This window comes from Microcebus murinus, chromosome 5 (assembly GCF_040939455.1).
Source record: "Microcebus murinus isolate Inina chromosome 5, M.murinus_Inina_mat1.0, whole genome shotgun sequence".
Classification (NCBI taxonomy): Eukaryota; Metazoa; Chordata; class Mammalia; order Primates; family Cheirogaleidae; genus Microcebus; species Microcebus murinus.
This window is the reverse complement of record NC_134108.1, coordinates 35,322,558-35,339,434: the sequence shown is the minus strand read 5'-3', so window position 1 is coordinate 35,339,434 and position 16,877 is coordinate 35,322,558. Positions and strand designations below refer to the sequence as shown.

At 37.7% G+C, this 16,877-nt stretch overlaps 1 protein-coding gene across 8 annotated transcripts in view; it reads left to right on the top strand.

The window, feature by feature from the left end:
* The window catches only part of NCOA7 (nuclear receptor coactivator 7), a 141,238-nt gene that overhangs the window by 78,943 nt on the left and 45,418 nt on the right, over nt 1–16,877 (top strand). For 7 of the 8 annotated variants that reach the window (XM_076002988.1, XM_076002986.1, XM_012777502.3 and 4 more), the window contains exons 4-9: nt 6–85; nt 3,045–3,152; nt 7,578–7,691; nt 8,275–8,400; nt 10,963–11,147; nt 15,429–16,474. In XM_076002988.1, coding sequence (XP_075859103.1) covers nt 6–85; nt 3,045–3,152; nt 7,578–7,691; nt 8,275–8,400; nt 10,963–11,147; nt 15,429–16,474 — 1,659 coding nt within the window. The remainder of the gene's footprint in view (nt 1–5; nt 86–3,044; nt 3,153–7,577; nt 7,692–8,274; nt 8,401–10,962; nt 11,148–15,428; nt 16,475–16,877) is intronic. The other variant, XM_012777504.3, reaches the window with a different exon arrangement.

The following is a 16,877-nucleotide window of genomic DNA, read 5'->3' as shown; positions in this document are numbered from 1 at the left end:
TTCAGATGACAATCAAAACAAAACACATGATAAAAAAGAGAAGAAGATGGTGGTTCAGAAGCCCCATGGTACTATGGAATATACTGTAAGTATAAACAAAATATGTGAACATTGTAATACTACTAGGTTTACATATTGTTTATCCCTGACACATTCTGCCTCTCTGCTGCTTTACTCTTGTGTAGCCATTAAATATTGAAGCTTCTTAAGACTGGTTCTAGATCATTTTTTTTCCCTGCATATTTTCTCGTCAGGCAATCATGTAAACCAGTTTCTTGAGAATATGAGGAGGGTGATCTGCTGGCAACCTCTGTCATCCTATTGATCACCAGTGTTGCATAGGCCAATCTGGCTGACAAAGCAGGTGTCCCCTTCTTCCCTTTTGCTTCATGTGTCTCCCCCTTAAAGCTGTGATGAAGAGGGTGACCTTCCTCAGTAGAGGAGGACTCTTCTTCAGTCAAGGGTATTCTAGTAACTGTGGTCTACTACTAGGACCTCGAAACAAACCGATGACTTTATCTTTGATATGACAGTGACTACCAGATTTAGATCTCCATCCCAGACACCTTTTCTAAGTTCCAAAGCCACCTATTCAGTCGACTACTCAACATGTCCACTTAGTTTTCCATACCTGGTCCTTTCTCAAGAAGCAGTGGCTTCATCATTCGTACATTTATGCTTTGCAGATCCTTATCCTTGACATCTTCTTCCCTTTACTGTCCATGTTCATTCCTACCTTTTGTGACTATCGAGCAAGTCTAGGCCAGATCCTTTCTTTTTATACTTTCATAGAATCAATGTTCCTTTACATAATTTATCTCAGTTTAACATTATTGATTTATTAGTGTGATTGTTATTTTGATGTACATCTCATGGCTTAATTTATATATACATGGAGAGACACTAGACCCGATTTTGTTCACCATTGTATTCCTTGCACCTTGAAGGGGGTGTAGGCCACCATAGTGTTGAATCAATAGATGAATAATAGATGAGTATGCATGTTCCATTACTGTAACTGCACGCTTGTGTCAGCTCTCATCTCTCTCACTGCACCGCAAGCTCCTGGAGGCCATGAGCTGTATCTTATGTATCCTAGACTTGGCACAGAGTGAGCACTCAGAGATCTGTTTTAATTCACTATGAAATAGCACCGTTGATGAATGTTCTCTTTAACTTCCAAGAGGAAACTAAGTGCTATTGTCACTACCCTTGTTATGTTTTACAAATGTGTACTTGTTTTGTACTTACTATTTGTGTGCCATGCCAGGCCCTATATAAGGTAAGCAGCAAGGTCTGATCCTTCTCTGGTGTTTCCTTTGGAATGGTAGATCTTCTCCAAGCCTCTGCAGACTCACATTGAATTGCCTGCCATAGGCATTTATTTTGGGTTCAGTGCCCTGTGAACATCTCTAGGCATTGTTCTGGACTGTCTAGGCCCAGGCATTTCAGAAAGGATTTGGGGTAATTATATCTCACATTTAGACAGTGGTCTAAAATATGTTGTTGACGCTCCTAACACTCAGTATAGTGCCTTATCTCAAAATAAGCACTCGAGAAGGATTGGATTAAATTATTTATTATTAATAATAGTATTAGTTCTAGAGCCGTAATCCTTGAGATCTGCATGTATTCATCCACCAGTACGATTGACAAGCCCCTCCAAAGAATTGAGAAGTGCTGTTTGCTAAGAGTTGCTTCGCATAGTATATACTTCTAAACAATGCAGTGGCCGTAAAAACCAACTTCCAAATTAATAAATATAAACAAGGGATCAAATTAGTATGCCTGCCTGTTTGAATTATATGCTATGGAGAGACTTATTTTATTTTAGTTTTTTGTTTTTGTTTTTTATCTGTGGAATCTTTTTTTTTAATTTCAGCATATGAGAGATTTATTTTATTTGGCAAGTTATTTTTATACTTTCCTTGGAAATAAAAGATAACTCACATAACTTTGTGTGTAGAGAACTTGCTCGCACTTCCTGGATTGCTCACATTGCTCCTGAGCTGTGGATATTCAAGCACCTGGTTTCAAGCATTTAATGATACCAACATCCCTCAGAGGTCCTCAAACTTTTTAAACAGGGGGCCAGTTCACTGTCCCTCAGCCCGTTGGAGGGCCGTTGGAGAGTGCATCGCACATTCCACACATGCACACTGTGGGCCCGGGACCAGTCAGCTGCTAACCAGGATAGGCAGCAGCGGCAAAAACACCCAGTGGGCCGGATAAATTTATCCCTTGGCGCAAGTCTGTCTGGTGACTCTGGACAGGGACTTCATCCTGAAACATTGACATAACCACAGGAAGCAAATTCTTTCTGGGTGGAGCTATTTTACTGTGAATTTCTCATCTTCTCACTGCCCTCTATTCTTACTCCTCCTCTACTATGGAAGGAAAGAAAAGTATGTACACCTGGAACATAAGTCACAGGTTTTATAGATTTAGAGAATAACACTAATTTGGCTGACCATAGAAAATTATCGTTTTCGTGACAGGGAGCAATTACTGGTAGCTAATCTGAATTTCTTTCACAGTATTCATTTTTGAGTGCCCTCCGTGTGCCAGGCACTGTGCTGAGCACAGGGAAAAACAGCTGCTAACAGGCTACTGTCCAGCAGCTTATAGTGCAGTGACGAGACAGACAAATGACAGAAATTATAAGAGAGGAGGTAGCCCCACTTCCCCGAAGGGTGGGTACTGTGTGTGTGTGTCTTCTTTCTTTTCTTTTCACAGTTGTATATTATACCTCTTGGAACTCTACTCTATACATCTAAGTTGTGCCTGAGTAAAATTAGAAATCTATTAGTGGACAGTGAAATTTGAAGATGAGGGAGCCCAGTGATAAATTTTATTTAAGACTTTGCTTTTATGTGATTTTATTAAGAATTGAGAAGATATCCACTATTTTTCATAGTCCTTCTGTATGGAACTATTACTTTTTCATTTCCTTATATTGTGAATAGATTAACGTTATCTATCAAAAGGACTTTTTTTTTTTTTTTTGCTTTATGTATTTACTCTGATTTGTTTGATTATTCTAGGCTGGAAGCCAGGATACGCTAAACTCCATAGCACTGAAGTTTAACATCACTCCCAATAAATTAGTGGAACTGAATAAACTTTTCACACATACTATTGTTCCAGGCCAGGTAATTATTTTCTTGTTAAATATGACTAGAGAATTGTGCATGTATCTTTTATTGCCATTTTTAATGCCTCGCTGTTAGCGTCACAGGATTGTCTTCAATATTTCCTCTCCTTTAAATCCAAGAATTCTGAAAGCACCCTAATTTTTATGACCTATTCAGAGACGAATACATTGCAAATGATTAATACAGCTTGTTATATGTATTGTTCATTTATATAGTAGGTGTTTCCTAAGGCATCAAGAGAAGTTCTAAATTAATGTGACTTTTTTTCTGTTGACTATAACAGATATTCTTAGACTGTTTATATTCAGAATTGCAAGTTTCTACTTAGTCCATTCCTCTGGGATAAATTTTGGCCATTGTTTTATTTTAATGTAGGCAGAATTTTTGAGATTTTTGTCTCAATTTGATACCATGACAAGAATGGTCAACCTGGTCAAAGACAGAGGTATATTCAGCAGGACTATCCACAAGAGGCCACCCTGGGTTTTTTTTCCAGGTTTTTAGTACAGTCAAGTGCTGCATAATGACATTTTGGTCAGTGATGGACCACATAAGATTACTGTATTTTTACTGTCCTTTTTCTAAGTTTATATACAAAAATACTTACCATTGTGTTATAGTTGCCTGCAATATTTGGTATGGTAACATGCTGTACAGGTTTATAGTAAGGAGCAATAGGGTATAGCATATAGCCTCAATGTGTAGTAGGCTGTACCGCCTAGGTTGTGTGAGTACACTCTATGATGTCAAACAATGACAAAATCACATATTGATATTTTTCAGAACGTATTCCCATCATAAAGTGATACGTGACTGTACTTTTTTTGTTAAACTGAATGGATTTGACAAATTATGTAATTTTGCCACACTAGGTTAATCCAGTAAACTTTTTTAAAAATACCTTCTACATGACGAGGTAGTCTTGCATCTCCACTTTAAACCATGTTCAGCCAGTAAATTTAAACGGCTCAGTCACTGAAGGAACTTAGCTGAGGCCAAGTCTCCAGTCCCCTCCATAGAAGTACCTGGTTGCCATGAGCATGTTTGGGTTCTATTGTTAATTTAGCAGGGCATCTTCCTGCATCTCTGCATTACAGTGACATTTAATTCTTTCAGAAAAGATAATGCTCCTTTTAAGCACAACTTCATTCAGGCAATGATGCTGTTGTTCTTTGCATTTCTTTCAAGGGCAGCACATGAAGGCAACAGGGTCACAAGTTGGCCAGTTTGTACTATAGTATTTTTGGTATTTATGTTCTTGTGAAAAGGAGAAATTAGTATACTGCCAGCACCAGGTAATGTGTTTGTGTGGTGGGGGGAGATCTGCTTTAAAACTTTTCAAAATTAATAAATTTTAATCTCTAAGATAACTAACAGACTTTAATCTCTTTCATTGTGGGAGTAAGCTTAAATTCACTAGTTAAAGGCAAAAGACTGTAGTCACAGGAATGTAGTAAAATAATTTGAGGTGATTCTTTATACTATGTCCGTAAACAAAATAGTTGATTGGTGCTAGATTAAGGTACAATATCTGATAGGAATATCAGGGCTGTTTTAATATGCTTGCTGTAATGGTGAAAACACTAGAAAAAGGAGCCCCAAACCTTTGTTTCTGTTTGGCTTTGTATTAGCTATATGACCTGGGCAAGTCACTTCCTTTTTTGTATCTCAGTTTCCTAATCTCTGAAATTAAAAGTTGGGCCACATTATCTCAGATGTCCCTTCTAGCCTTTGTTGGGGTGTACAGCCCTTACAGAGTTAAGTAGGTATGTGCTGTTAGCTGTCCCAGGACTCATCTATACTCAGGATTTTTGCTGGTAAAGAAAAGGGATTGAGAAGAATGAAACAGATTGAGGGCCTTTCAAAAACTGCAGATGACCTTTTGATTTCAAAGATTACAAAATACTCTATTTTGGTGCCTGAAGGGGTAGGTATCCCTCTCATCTCAGTAGATCTGATAAATCAAAACCAGTTTGATCTGCTCTGGTTTCAGAAAATGTGAGACTCATCCTTCTGGAGACTGATTTGATGATCACCTTGAGATAGAAAAGAAAACTGGTCTGGCTGGGTCAGTGACCTCACGTAAGAGTGATTTTAAGAGGAGGTTACCTGAGAGTTTATTAAACTAAAATCTTATTCTAGACTTTTTTTCTTTATATCAGAAGACAAAAAACAAGATCAGACTCACTTAAGAAAAAAAAAAATAACTGAGGCATAAAATGTTTTTCAGAAGGTCCTGAGTTTGGCTGTTAGTTCTCTATACTTAACATCAAATTTTAGGGCACATATAAAAAATGGACCTCTACAAGTACTTTATCTTGAGCACACTAAAAAATTATACTGTGGATATATACTTTAAGATGTTTTCATGTTCACAGGATACCGTGGCTACAGATGCTTAAACTTTTTTTCTACGCTAAAATGACAGCCTTGCTTTTATAGAAAAGAATTTTAGGACCTCAAAACCACATTTGCCGGTGTTGGAGCAAACCCAGAATTATTTTCTGAGGGCAGCAGGAAACCTTCACAACTCCCTGGGATCTAGGCTCACTTCCATGCTGGGAGTAGCTCATGTTCTGACTGCTACTTACCTATATCTACTGTGCAGGTAGCTGTTTAAGCAAAGGAATAGATCTTAGATTCAACATTTAGAATGTGTCAGATCATAGAATCTGAATTGAATCTGTGTTGTCTAATACTTCCCAGGAGTTCAGGTGCAAATATATATATATATATATATATATATATATATATATATATATATATATATATATTAATGGAGAGTTGGTTGGGGGAAATGTTGTCCATACATTCCTCCAGTTTAGCTATTTAAGGTAAATAAGAGCTGCATACCAAAACCACATAATGTTAGTCCTTTGTAAATTGTTTTTACAGAACTCCAAAATTGGGCATTTGCCACTGACCCATATTAAAGATGTTATAAAGAACAGGCCTCCACAACTGGTTGTTGTATTCACTGTTAGTGTATCATCAAGGGCATAGTTCCATCTAGGACACTCCTTTTTATGAGACTCCATGGGGAGGAGAAACTGGTTTCTTCTTATGTTATGGAAATTGAATTCTGCTCACAATTGATGTCCATCTCTTTGCATTGATTATATGGAAACTCAGAGCCAGTTTTATGACCCACTTCTCAATGAGTGTTTAGTAATTTTGGAGCATTTATTTTCAGTAATAATCAGTCCTTATATCCTCTTGACTTTGATTTTCCCACCTTTATCTTACTGTGTCTTTTATTGTCTCAATTTTTTTTCTGGATTGAAGTGAGAGTTAAATAACTAAAGTTAAAACAGAAATATGGCTGGAAGGATGGAAGACAGTGAATAATAGTATTGATCAGTGATCAGTTATATGATTAACTCTTAATTCTATTTTATAACATTAAAGGTCATCATTTTAAGATTATATTTGACATACACCAAAATGTAGCATGTCTCATTAAAAGAGTGTTAAATGACAGAATCATAACATTTTGAGAACCAGAATATTAATCAGAAGAGGGTTATTTTGTGCATTTTTGGATTTTTATTTTTATTTATTGTTTCAGACAGAGTCTCGCTCTGTCACCCCAGCTAGAGTGCAGTGGCATCATCATAGATCACTGCAACCTCAAACTCCTGGACTACAGAGATCCTCCTGCTTCAGCCTCCCAAATAGCTAGGACTATTGGCATGTGCCATAGTACCCAGCTAATTTTTCTATTTTCTGTAGAGACAGGTCCTTGCTATGTTACTCAGGCTGTTCTCAAACTCCCAGCTTCAAGTGATCCTCCTACATCAGCCTCCCAAGAGTGCTGGGATTAAAGGCATAAGCCAATGCTCCTGGCCTGTTTTTATTTTTAGATACTGATAGAAGACAAAGTATTGGGATTATTGTATTGATGTTACTTTGTACAGTTTATCATATGAGGACCTTACTACTTTAGAACTCAGGGCCTGCTTAGAGTTAGCAACCCTGGATTGGTTCCATTTCTACCTGACACAGGTATTATGTTTAGAAGCATCACATACTTCTCTCTCCTCAATTCTCTTATGCTGTTAGTCCCTTCACCTGGGGGACTCTCCCACCCTCCCATGTAATTTCTACTTATTCTTCAGGGCTTCACTGGGATCTGCTTGCTTCACATGGCCTGCCCAGAGTACTTACCCATCTTGTTCTCCCCTTTTCTGAGCTTCTGCAGTGTCCACAGATGTGTTCCACACCCTTTGCACTGCACACATGCAGATTGCTGAGTTATTGTTTCATGGATTAGCCTAGAAGACCCCACTTGCTTGTAAGTCTTATGAAAGCCAGCCGGATCTTAGTCATGCATTAAACTGAGCAGAGAATGACTTCACTGAACACTGGCTAGTGGTTTGCCTGATTCTTGGGACTTCTTCATCTCTTCTTTCCCATTCTCAGGTCCTTTTTGTGCCAGATGCCAACTTTCCTTCCAGTACCTTAAGGCTGTCATCATCCAGTCCCGGTGCTACTGTCTCTCCTTCTTCATCAGATGCAGAATATGATAAACTGCCTGTATGTATGCTATGTGCTTCATGTGCTGAAGTTCATTTTTATCAAAAAGATTTTTTGTGAGTTGTAGAATTCAATGTGTTATTGGTTTTTTGTTTTTTTTTTTTTACAAGTTTACATCTGAAATTCTCCCTAAAGAGTTAGGATTAGGTAATTGGAGAATGAAATGCATCCTCTCCAAGAGAAACCTGTTCACATTTAAGATCTCAAAAGCAAAAATGTATACCTCTGTAAAAGTATAAACTCCCCAAGGAAATAGTTCCTTTGTACTCCTTTTTTTTTTCTTTAGAGAATTTAAATTAAAAGTCTAATATGAAGCATTTCATTGAGTTTATGTTCTGAAGATATTTCATGAGCCAGTTTCAGGGGTTCATACGTATACACCCTTGCTTTTTTTAAAAAAATCTTAGTTTTATTTGGATATCTGTTGTTATATTTGTGATATTTTTAAAGGAAGAAGGACACTGCCTTTTTTAATGTTCAAGTTAAATAGAAACAGTATACTTACAGGGCACTTATGTGGCTTGATTTATACACATAATTTGTTCTGAAAAATTTTGACTTTGGAAATTTTTGTTTTCATAAGGATGCTGACTTAGCACGAAAGGCCTTAAAACCCATTGAAAGAGTCTTATCATCTACTTCCGAAGAAGATGAGCCGGGTGTGGTGAAATTTTTAAAAATGAACTGTCGATACTTCACTGATGGAAAGGTATATAGCTAAGCAGTTTGTTTGCTTTTTTTGGAATTTGTGGAAAACTAAACAAGTTTGCAAATTACTGGAAGGGAGGCTACTTTAAAATATCTTACCCAAAGTTTCAGTTTCAGATTTGACAAGCACCTAATAGGTTTCCTCTGTTGGATGCCTGGCATTTTACTTATTGAGGAAACATGATCATTGAGTGAAAAATGTGCTTCTTCGTGATCTTGGATTTATCACTTTGCCTTTGAGTTCTTGGCCTATGGTTAGGGAGACATTATAGAATATGTTTAATAGCAAATGCTGGAGTCAGACTCACTGAATTTAAATTCCAGCTCTACCACTCACTCTGAAACCATGAGCAAGGTATTTAAATTTCCTAAGCTTCCATTTTCTTCATCTATAGAATGGGAACAATTAAAAAATTAACTAATTAATTAATGTGTGAATTAAAAGAGCTAATTCATGTTAAGAGTTCTGCATCTAAACTGGAAAATGGTAAGCTCTTAACCTGTGTTTGCTGTTGACAATGCTAATATTAATGTCTACCTTTTAGTGTTTTTGTTGGTGGTTTGTTGTTTTTTTCCTTCACAAAGAAGAAATCCAACGTTTAGTGAGCCTCTGAAGATGGGGCTATGTTGATATCAAGTGAATTCCTGTGGTCATAGCAGAGGTTTCATATCAGGTTTCAAATAATAGGAAAATATGCTTTGATCTGCATTTCTAACTTTTGAAAATAAGAATAATGCTTAAAATACAAAACGTTTTTTACAAGAGAGCTTTATTGAGATATAATTCACATATCATACAGTTCACCTATTTAAAGTGTGCAATCCATTGGTTTTTAGTTCACATAGTTGTAAAATCATCACCACAGTCAATTTTGGAACATTTTCATCACCCAAAAATGAAACTCCATAACCATTAGCAGGCCTTCCCCCTTTCCCTCCCCTCACCTCCTACCCTCTCCACACCTCCACATCCCAGACACAGGCAATCACTTATCTACTTCATGCATCTATGTATTTGCCTATTCTGGACATTTTTTTTTTTTTTTGAGACAGAGTCTCACTTTGTTGCCCAGGCTAGAGTGAGTGCCGTGGCGTCAGCCTGGCTCACAGCAACCTCAATCTCCGGGGCTCAGCGATCCTACTGCCTCAGCCTCCCGAGTAGCTGGGACTACAGGCATGCGCCACCATGCCCGGCTAATATTTTGTATATATATTTTTAGTTGGTCAATTAATTTATTTCTATTTTAGGTAGAGACGAGGTCTCGCTCAGGCTGGTTTCGAACTCCTGACCTTGAGCAATCCGCCCGCCTCGGCCTCCCAAAGTGCTAGGATTACAGGCGTGAGCCACCACGCCCGGCTGGACATTTTTAATTCTTCCTATCTAACTGTAATTACAAAGACTTTGACCAGCATCTCCCCATCTCTCCCTTCCTCCTAACCACCCATGGCTCTGGTAACCACCATTCTATTCTCTCCTTCTATGAGGTGAACTTTTTTAGATTCCACATGGAGTGAGATCATGCAGTATTTGTCTTTCTGTGCCTGGTTTATTTCACTTAACATAAGGTTCATCCACGTTGTTGCAAATGACAGGATTTCTTTTTATAATGGCTGAATAATATTCCATTGTATACATATATTACGTTTTCTTTATCCATTTATCCATTGATGCACACTTAGGTTGATTCCATATCTTGGCTGTTGTGAATAATGCTGCAATAAATGTGGGAGTGCAGATATCTCTTTGAGACACTGATTTCATTTCCTTTGGATATATACCCAGTAATGAGATTAGTGGATCTACAAAACTTTTCACAAAGATGATCACTAGACTCATTAACAGTACCAGAATAAATTACCTACCTTGAGGGAGTCATCTGTATCCTTCTGTCCATGGTAGATAATATCCCTGTTGCCATTAAGGTCTGTAATGTAATCTGACCAAAATCTAAAAGTCTTTAGACTTTTAAGATCCCACCCAGCTACTGCTTTATGTTTTTACTTTCCATAGATCAGCTATATTCACTCTGGCTGCAAAGATTTCATATTCCTAATTGAGGTTGATTTTGCTGGATGTAGACTTTATAAACATTTTAGAGAAGAATATTGAGGCTATTCTTTGGCACCATGATTCTGAGAAAGCTGCTCTCTTAGCACAATACACTTGGTGAAGACTTGCTAAGTGAATTGTAAAGCCCCATGGTCTCGATCTGGAAAGCACTTGGAATAGCCCCTCTTATTTTACAGAGAACTAGGACATCTGAGACACACATGTGTGAACCAGGATTGCTCTGCAGTTGTGCTGTTGCAGCGGCTGTGCTAGAATTGGGCTTGGTTGATTGCCACAGCAAGGCCAGTCTGTTTTCTCTGCCTGTCCATTCAGCACCCAGCATTGCATTTCTTCAGCCTGATCTTCCAGCCCTCATATAGAGGATGTGATTGTCACGTAGGAGACTGTGGTTCATTGTCCGTGGAATGGCAGTGTGAGTCAATGAAAGCTTCTGTGGTGGTTGCTGAAAGCATTTCTCCCTGGAGTGATTCTGTCCCGTGCTTTCTCCTGCAGGGTGTGGTTGGAGGTGTCATGATTGTCACTCCTAACAACATCATGTTTGACCCTCATAAGTCCGATCCCTTGGTTATCGAAAATGGGTGTGAAGAGTATGGCCTCATCTGCCCCATGGAAGAGGTGGTCTCCATTGCCCTCTACAACGACATTTCTCACATGAAGATCAAAGATGCCTTGCCATCGTAAGAGACATTTCTTTGTTTACCACAATAAAAAGGGTATTAAGAAAATTACATGCAGTTAAAAAATGAGGACATTTGTAGGATCAAGGGATTGCATGGAGGTGAATTTGAAGGTGGATGATTTGTGCACTAAATACAAAAAATAGAAAAATGAGAAGAAATGGAAATGATAAAGTCAATGATAGGGGAAAGTTGAACAGAAAGGAGAAAAGCAAAGAAACCAGCATGTAAAAATGGTGTTTGCTTGGCTTATTTTTCTGAAAAGCAATTTTGTGTTCTTAATAAATTTATGAAAAGAGAAATGGTATTTCTCTGAAAGAATTTTAGTCTGATTACCAATAAGTGAGAATAATGCTTTCTTTTGGGTTTAATTAAGGAGAGTTATATTTGTCTTTATTTAAATTCTAGGGAAAGGCAGTCTTCCTGCCTCATATCCTCCCTTAATCCTGCATGGAGAGAGGTTTGAGTGGACCGTGTAGCAGCCACCCTCCACCCCCATGGTGCAAAGAGGGAATAATATTAGTTGGTTTTTTTCTCTGAAGCATAGATGAATATTACTTTAGTCCTAATTACTTTTGCCTTATAATGCTGGGTTTATTGTAAAAAAAAGAGAGAGAGAGAGAAGCTCCCCATGAAGAAAGGGTTAAGAATGTTTAGGGAATCAATATTAACTTATAGGGATAATCTGATTTTCACTGTCCTTTGCCCTTGGGACTCATCTGAAAAAAAGGGAAGGTGACTAGGGAACGAACCTAGACACAGAATCCATGGGGGTTTACAGAAGCAGGTTCCCCTGGATGCCTATGGTCCTTAGCATGTGACCCACTCAGTCCCTACCCAGCCCCAAGCCATTGAAGATACCACCAGATCATGGGCACTGAAGTGGTATCTAAATGCTGCTGCCAGAAGTGTTCAGGTGAGGGGTGTGGGAGGCATGTAGTAAGGCAGCACTGCACGGCGATCTGGTCTGGAGTCACACTGCCTGGGCTTCTCTGGCTCTGCCGCATATGGCCCCATGACCTACGTGAGTTACTCAATCTTGTACCTCAGTTTTCTCTTCTGTAAAATGGAGTTAATAGTATTCTTCAGCTTACAAAGCTGTTGTAAGAACTAAACACATTGATATACTAAAACTCCTAGAAAAAAAGCCTGGTGTTTAATAAGTGTGGGCTGTTATTATTTGAACTTTTAGTTCATATGGCAATCTTGTTATCCATGCGGACTGAGGCTTCTGATGCATCTTAGCACATGCCTCTTTCGTGCCAAGCATATGAAGTTGAGTGGGTTATGGCTGTGCCCTGGAGGAGCCTGAAGTTTTCTGGGTGCAGCAGATACGTGGACAGGAGTCGTAATTAAATGGCACTATAAAAATAGCAACACACACAGTGTTTCATGAGAACCCATATAGGGGAATGTCCCACTGTCTCGGACTCTTGGATGAGGAGGAGGAGAGGAAGTGAAAGAGCTAGTTTTAGAAGGAAGGCATGAATTTTGGGCTCTCTGCAACACAAGGAAAGAAGAAGAGTGGGTAAAGATATAGGTAAGTTTAGAAGTAGATAGATGGCCAGTGAAATAGGGTCATTTCTTACTGGGAAATGACTTTTAATGGAGTAATACAATTGTACATCTTCAGCCTAGGATATTAAGTATTCTCTTTAATAATAGAAAGGAAAGGTACATCCTAAAAAAAATTTTTTTTTCTCAGTGTGACATTATGTTTAATGATCTAGAATTCAGGGATAATGCTGTGACTACAGGAAGGGAGAAGAGTTATGAATTGGCTTCCAGTTTGTTGAAATTTTTTCAGGGTTGTGCATTGATTGATTCCTGCCTTGGATGCAGGTATATTAAGGATTTTTAGTCTAAAGAGCAAGAATATGTGAGTGGAATCAGTATGAAATAAACTTTGTATTGTCTTCAGAATTTCATCAATCATTTAAAAGTTTAAAATTGCTTAAAATGTCATTATTCCTAAAAGTATAATGGTAAAATATTAAGTGTAAATTATCTGGCTGCAGTGTGCAAGTAGTTTTTGAAAGTCAGTGTGTGGGCCAGGCACAGTGGCTAATACCTATAACCACAGCACTTTGGGAGGTTAAGGTGGAAAGATCACTTGAGGCCAGGAGTTCAAGACCTTTCTGGGAAACATAACAAGATTCTGTATCTACAAAAAATAATTAAAAAATTAGCTGGGCATGATGGCCTGTGCCTATAGTCCCAGCTACTCAGGAGGCCACGCCTGGGAAGTTGAGGCTGCAGTGAGCTACATTAGCACAACTATACTCCAGCCTGAGTGACAGAGACTCTTTCTCAAAAAAAGAAAAAAAAATATTGTAGTGTTTATGACATCTCTCCTCACCTTCAAGTTCTGTAATGTATGTTTGTGCAGGACATTTTGTAACTCCAGCTGCCACATTGTAGGAAGGAAACAACTGTGAAGGGGTTATTGATCATCATTAGGTGCCTGGCTAAGTCTGGAAAACACTAATTAACAATAAAGCCAGTTGACACCACTATGTGCTTTGCCCCAGCTGTGCTTGGCAGCTGCAATGCAGAAAAATCAGGTGGTTAAATTAATCCCAAGTAGGATGTTGCCAGCTTGGATTAGATAGAAGAACAGGAAGGGAGAGATGGACAAGGTAATTTAGGAGGCTAATTATCTGGGGAGTCAAGCTAGGTAGGGAAGGAAGAGTTGAGAAAGGAGCTTGGATGTTTAGGAAGAAAGTTTTAGTTATTAATTAAGCATGTAGAGAGCTGAGTTTCTTCTTACAGCATTGAATATGCGAAATTAAATTTTTACTTCCATTGTGGAGATTATGCTACATTACAATAACTTGCTTGACTCTGGGATTGAAGCATCTTCAATGTATCCTGGGATACTAGTGCTGGGCAGAACATTTTGTATATGCAGGTTCCTGCAGAACAGAGACTCTGTCACAATTGTATTTTATAATATAGTACTTAGGGGCTCAATGAATGCTCATTCAGTTGAAATGAGTTATGAATTAAAGAAGCTTTTTTAAGCATTTATCAGAGCCAAGCAATTATGTAGGCTTTTATTTTCTACTGGAAAAAGCATGGACCTTTCTATTCAAGAGATTTCTATAACTTTGGGAAGACAGTCTTCTTGTAACTTCAAAACTGCCTGGTACTTTGTTGTTTTATTGTCATAACCATTTATTTCAAAACCAGAATAATAAAGTATTACTTAAAGATGATCTTGCCTTTTTAGAAAGTAAAATTATTTCTGAAATTGAAAATGTTATTTTTTAAAAGGATTTTTATATCTCTGCATTTTTAACCCCATAGTGGCACTACTACTGGTTGTGGTAAGTGGAAATACAGGGTCGCTTAAGATATTTCCAGTCATATTTGTTTTAAAGTATATGTTTCTTGACTATTTATTTTAAGCTCAGAAGAACATGTTTAACCAATATTTTTGTGTAATTCAAATCTAGGTAGTAAAGCATCTGTTATTAAGGAAAAATAATTAACTAAATTCCAAGACAGTATGTTTCAGCTGATAAACCAGTTGCCCTATTTCATAAAGTAAAATGATATTGTTATAAAAGAGATGTTTAATTAAGAAATTTAAACTAAGTTTTATACATAAGAGCTTTTTTGATAAGATTTACTTTTACACATTTTTAAACTGTAAAATGGTGCAACTGCTCTATATTCACAATAATAGTGGAAGCTTTCTCTTGCACCTCCTTTGGGGAGTGGAGGGGTATCCGTGATTAGAACTATCAAATCCTAAGCCATGAAACCCCAAATCAGGGTTCAAGGTTAGTTACTTTATATAGAGCAGTTAAATGAGTAGCTACTAAGTCAGTGAGCCTTTTAGAGTTAATGTAGTATTTTCTATACTATTTTATAAAAAGGAAAAGTTTTAGACTTTAGTACTAAAATATTTTCTCTCCTTTGTCCTTCATGAAAATCAGAAACATTATTATGAAGATTTCATATTTTAAAATCTTATGGGTAACATCTCCATATTCATGTGTAACTTCCAAAACCATTGTGTGCTTCTAGTAGGAATGTGCAACTCTCATGGTTCATTCTTTTGCCATTTCTTTTAGTTGAGTTATGTTTCATTTTGAAGTTCATTTCTTGATTTTATTTTCTTGTTCTGAAATCATTTAAACATAAATTTATGTTATGGTATATTTATGTTTTGGTTTTTGGTTGGGTTTTAGTTTTGTTTTTTGCCTTTCCTCCATTTTGTTTTTGATTTTATTTTTAACATTCCATGTGCACCCACCATTTTTCCCCCAACAGTGACCTACCTCAGGATCTTTGTCCTCTGTACAGGCCTGGAGAATGGGAAGACCTGGCTTCAGAAAAGGATATCAACCCATTCAGTAAGTTCAAATCCATCAACAAAGAAAAACGACAGCAGAGTGGAGAGAGAACCATTACTTCAGATTCCAAATCAACAGGACCTTTGGAGAAATCAATAGAACACACACATCTGAAGCCCTCAGGCAGCTCTGTGTCAGAAAAATTAAAGACACTGGAATCTTCTAGGGAGACAACTAGTGACTCTCCCACAGTGACTAAGCTCAGCAAGGAACCTTCTGACACTCATGCTACATTTGAATCTTCAGCCAAAGAAAACTTCCTTTTAGGAGAAGATGATGACTTCGTGGACTTGGAAGAACTTTCTTCTCAAACTGATAGTGGATTGAACAAAAGAGACACCTCGAAGGAGTGCCTTTCTCTTGACCCAGAGGAGCTAAAGAGGGCTGAGTTGCAAAGAATTAATTCTGCTATGGAAATGCAGGTACAGTCAGCCTTGAACTTTTCAGGAACAGGGAATGATGCTGAACTGAAGGGGGCCCTAGATTTAGAAGCCTGTGAGAAGCAAGACATAATGCCAGAAGTGGACAAGCAGTCTGGTTCCCCAGAAAGCCAGGTGGAAAACACACTGAACATACATGAAGATCTCGATAAAGTGAAACTTATTGAGTATTACCTTCATAAGAACAAAGAGGGGTCACAGTTATCTGAAAATTTGCAGAAGACAGAATTAAGTGATGGCAAAAGTATCGAACCAGAGGGAATAGACATCACCCTTAGTAGTTCTGTTTCTCAGGCAGGTGATCCCTCAATTGAGGGAAATAAAGAGCCAGATAAAACCTCAGTGAAAGAGGGAGAGCCCCTTCCAATGAAACTGGACTCTTCTACAGAAGAAAATATGATTAAAGAGTCTCTAGACTCCCCTCTGGAATCTACTCTGGACAATAGCTGTCCAGGCACACAAACAGATAATAAATCAGAAATTCAGTTATGGCTATTAAAGAGAATTCAAGTACCCATTGAAGGTAAGCTATTTTTCTTTAATGTCTTTGTATTCTGTCATATAATTGCCTTCTAAAACTGATACATGTAATACCAAAGTAGTTTGAGAACAATATTTTCTCGATAGAATATTCATGCTAATAGCATTAATAATGGGGGTGAGAATTTGCAAGATATGATACCCCACTTTAGGAACTTGAACTATGACATAAATTTCTAGAGTTTTACTTCAAAAATAGTTTACTTTTTAAAAAATCTTTCAAGTAATTTTCTTTTTTTACCTTGAATTTCCAAATCTAAAGGAATTTAAAATGTTTTTTGAAGAGATTTCAGTTCTGTACTTAATTGCGTTCTGGTGTATTTGGGTCCTCAGGACCATTCATTAAGGTGGATTCTGGTGGATTGTCACAATTCTCCATTATTTGC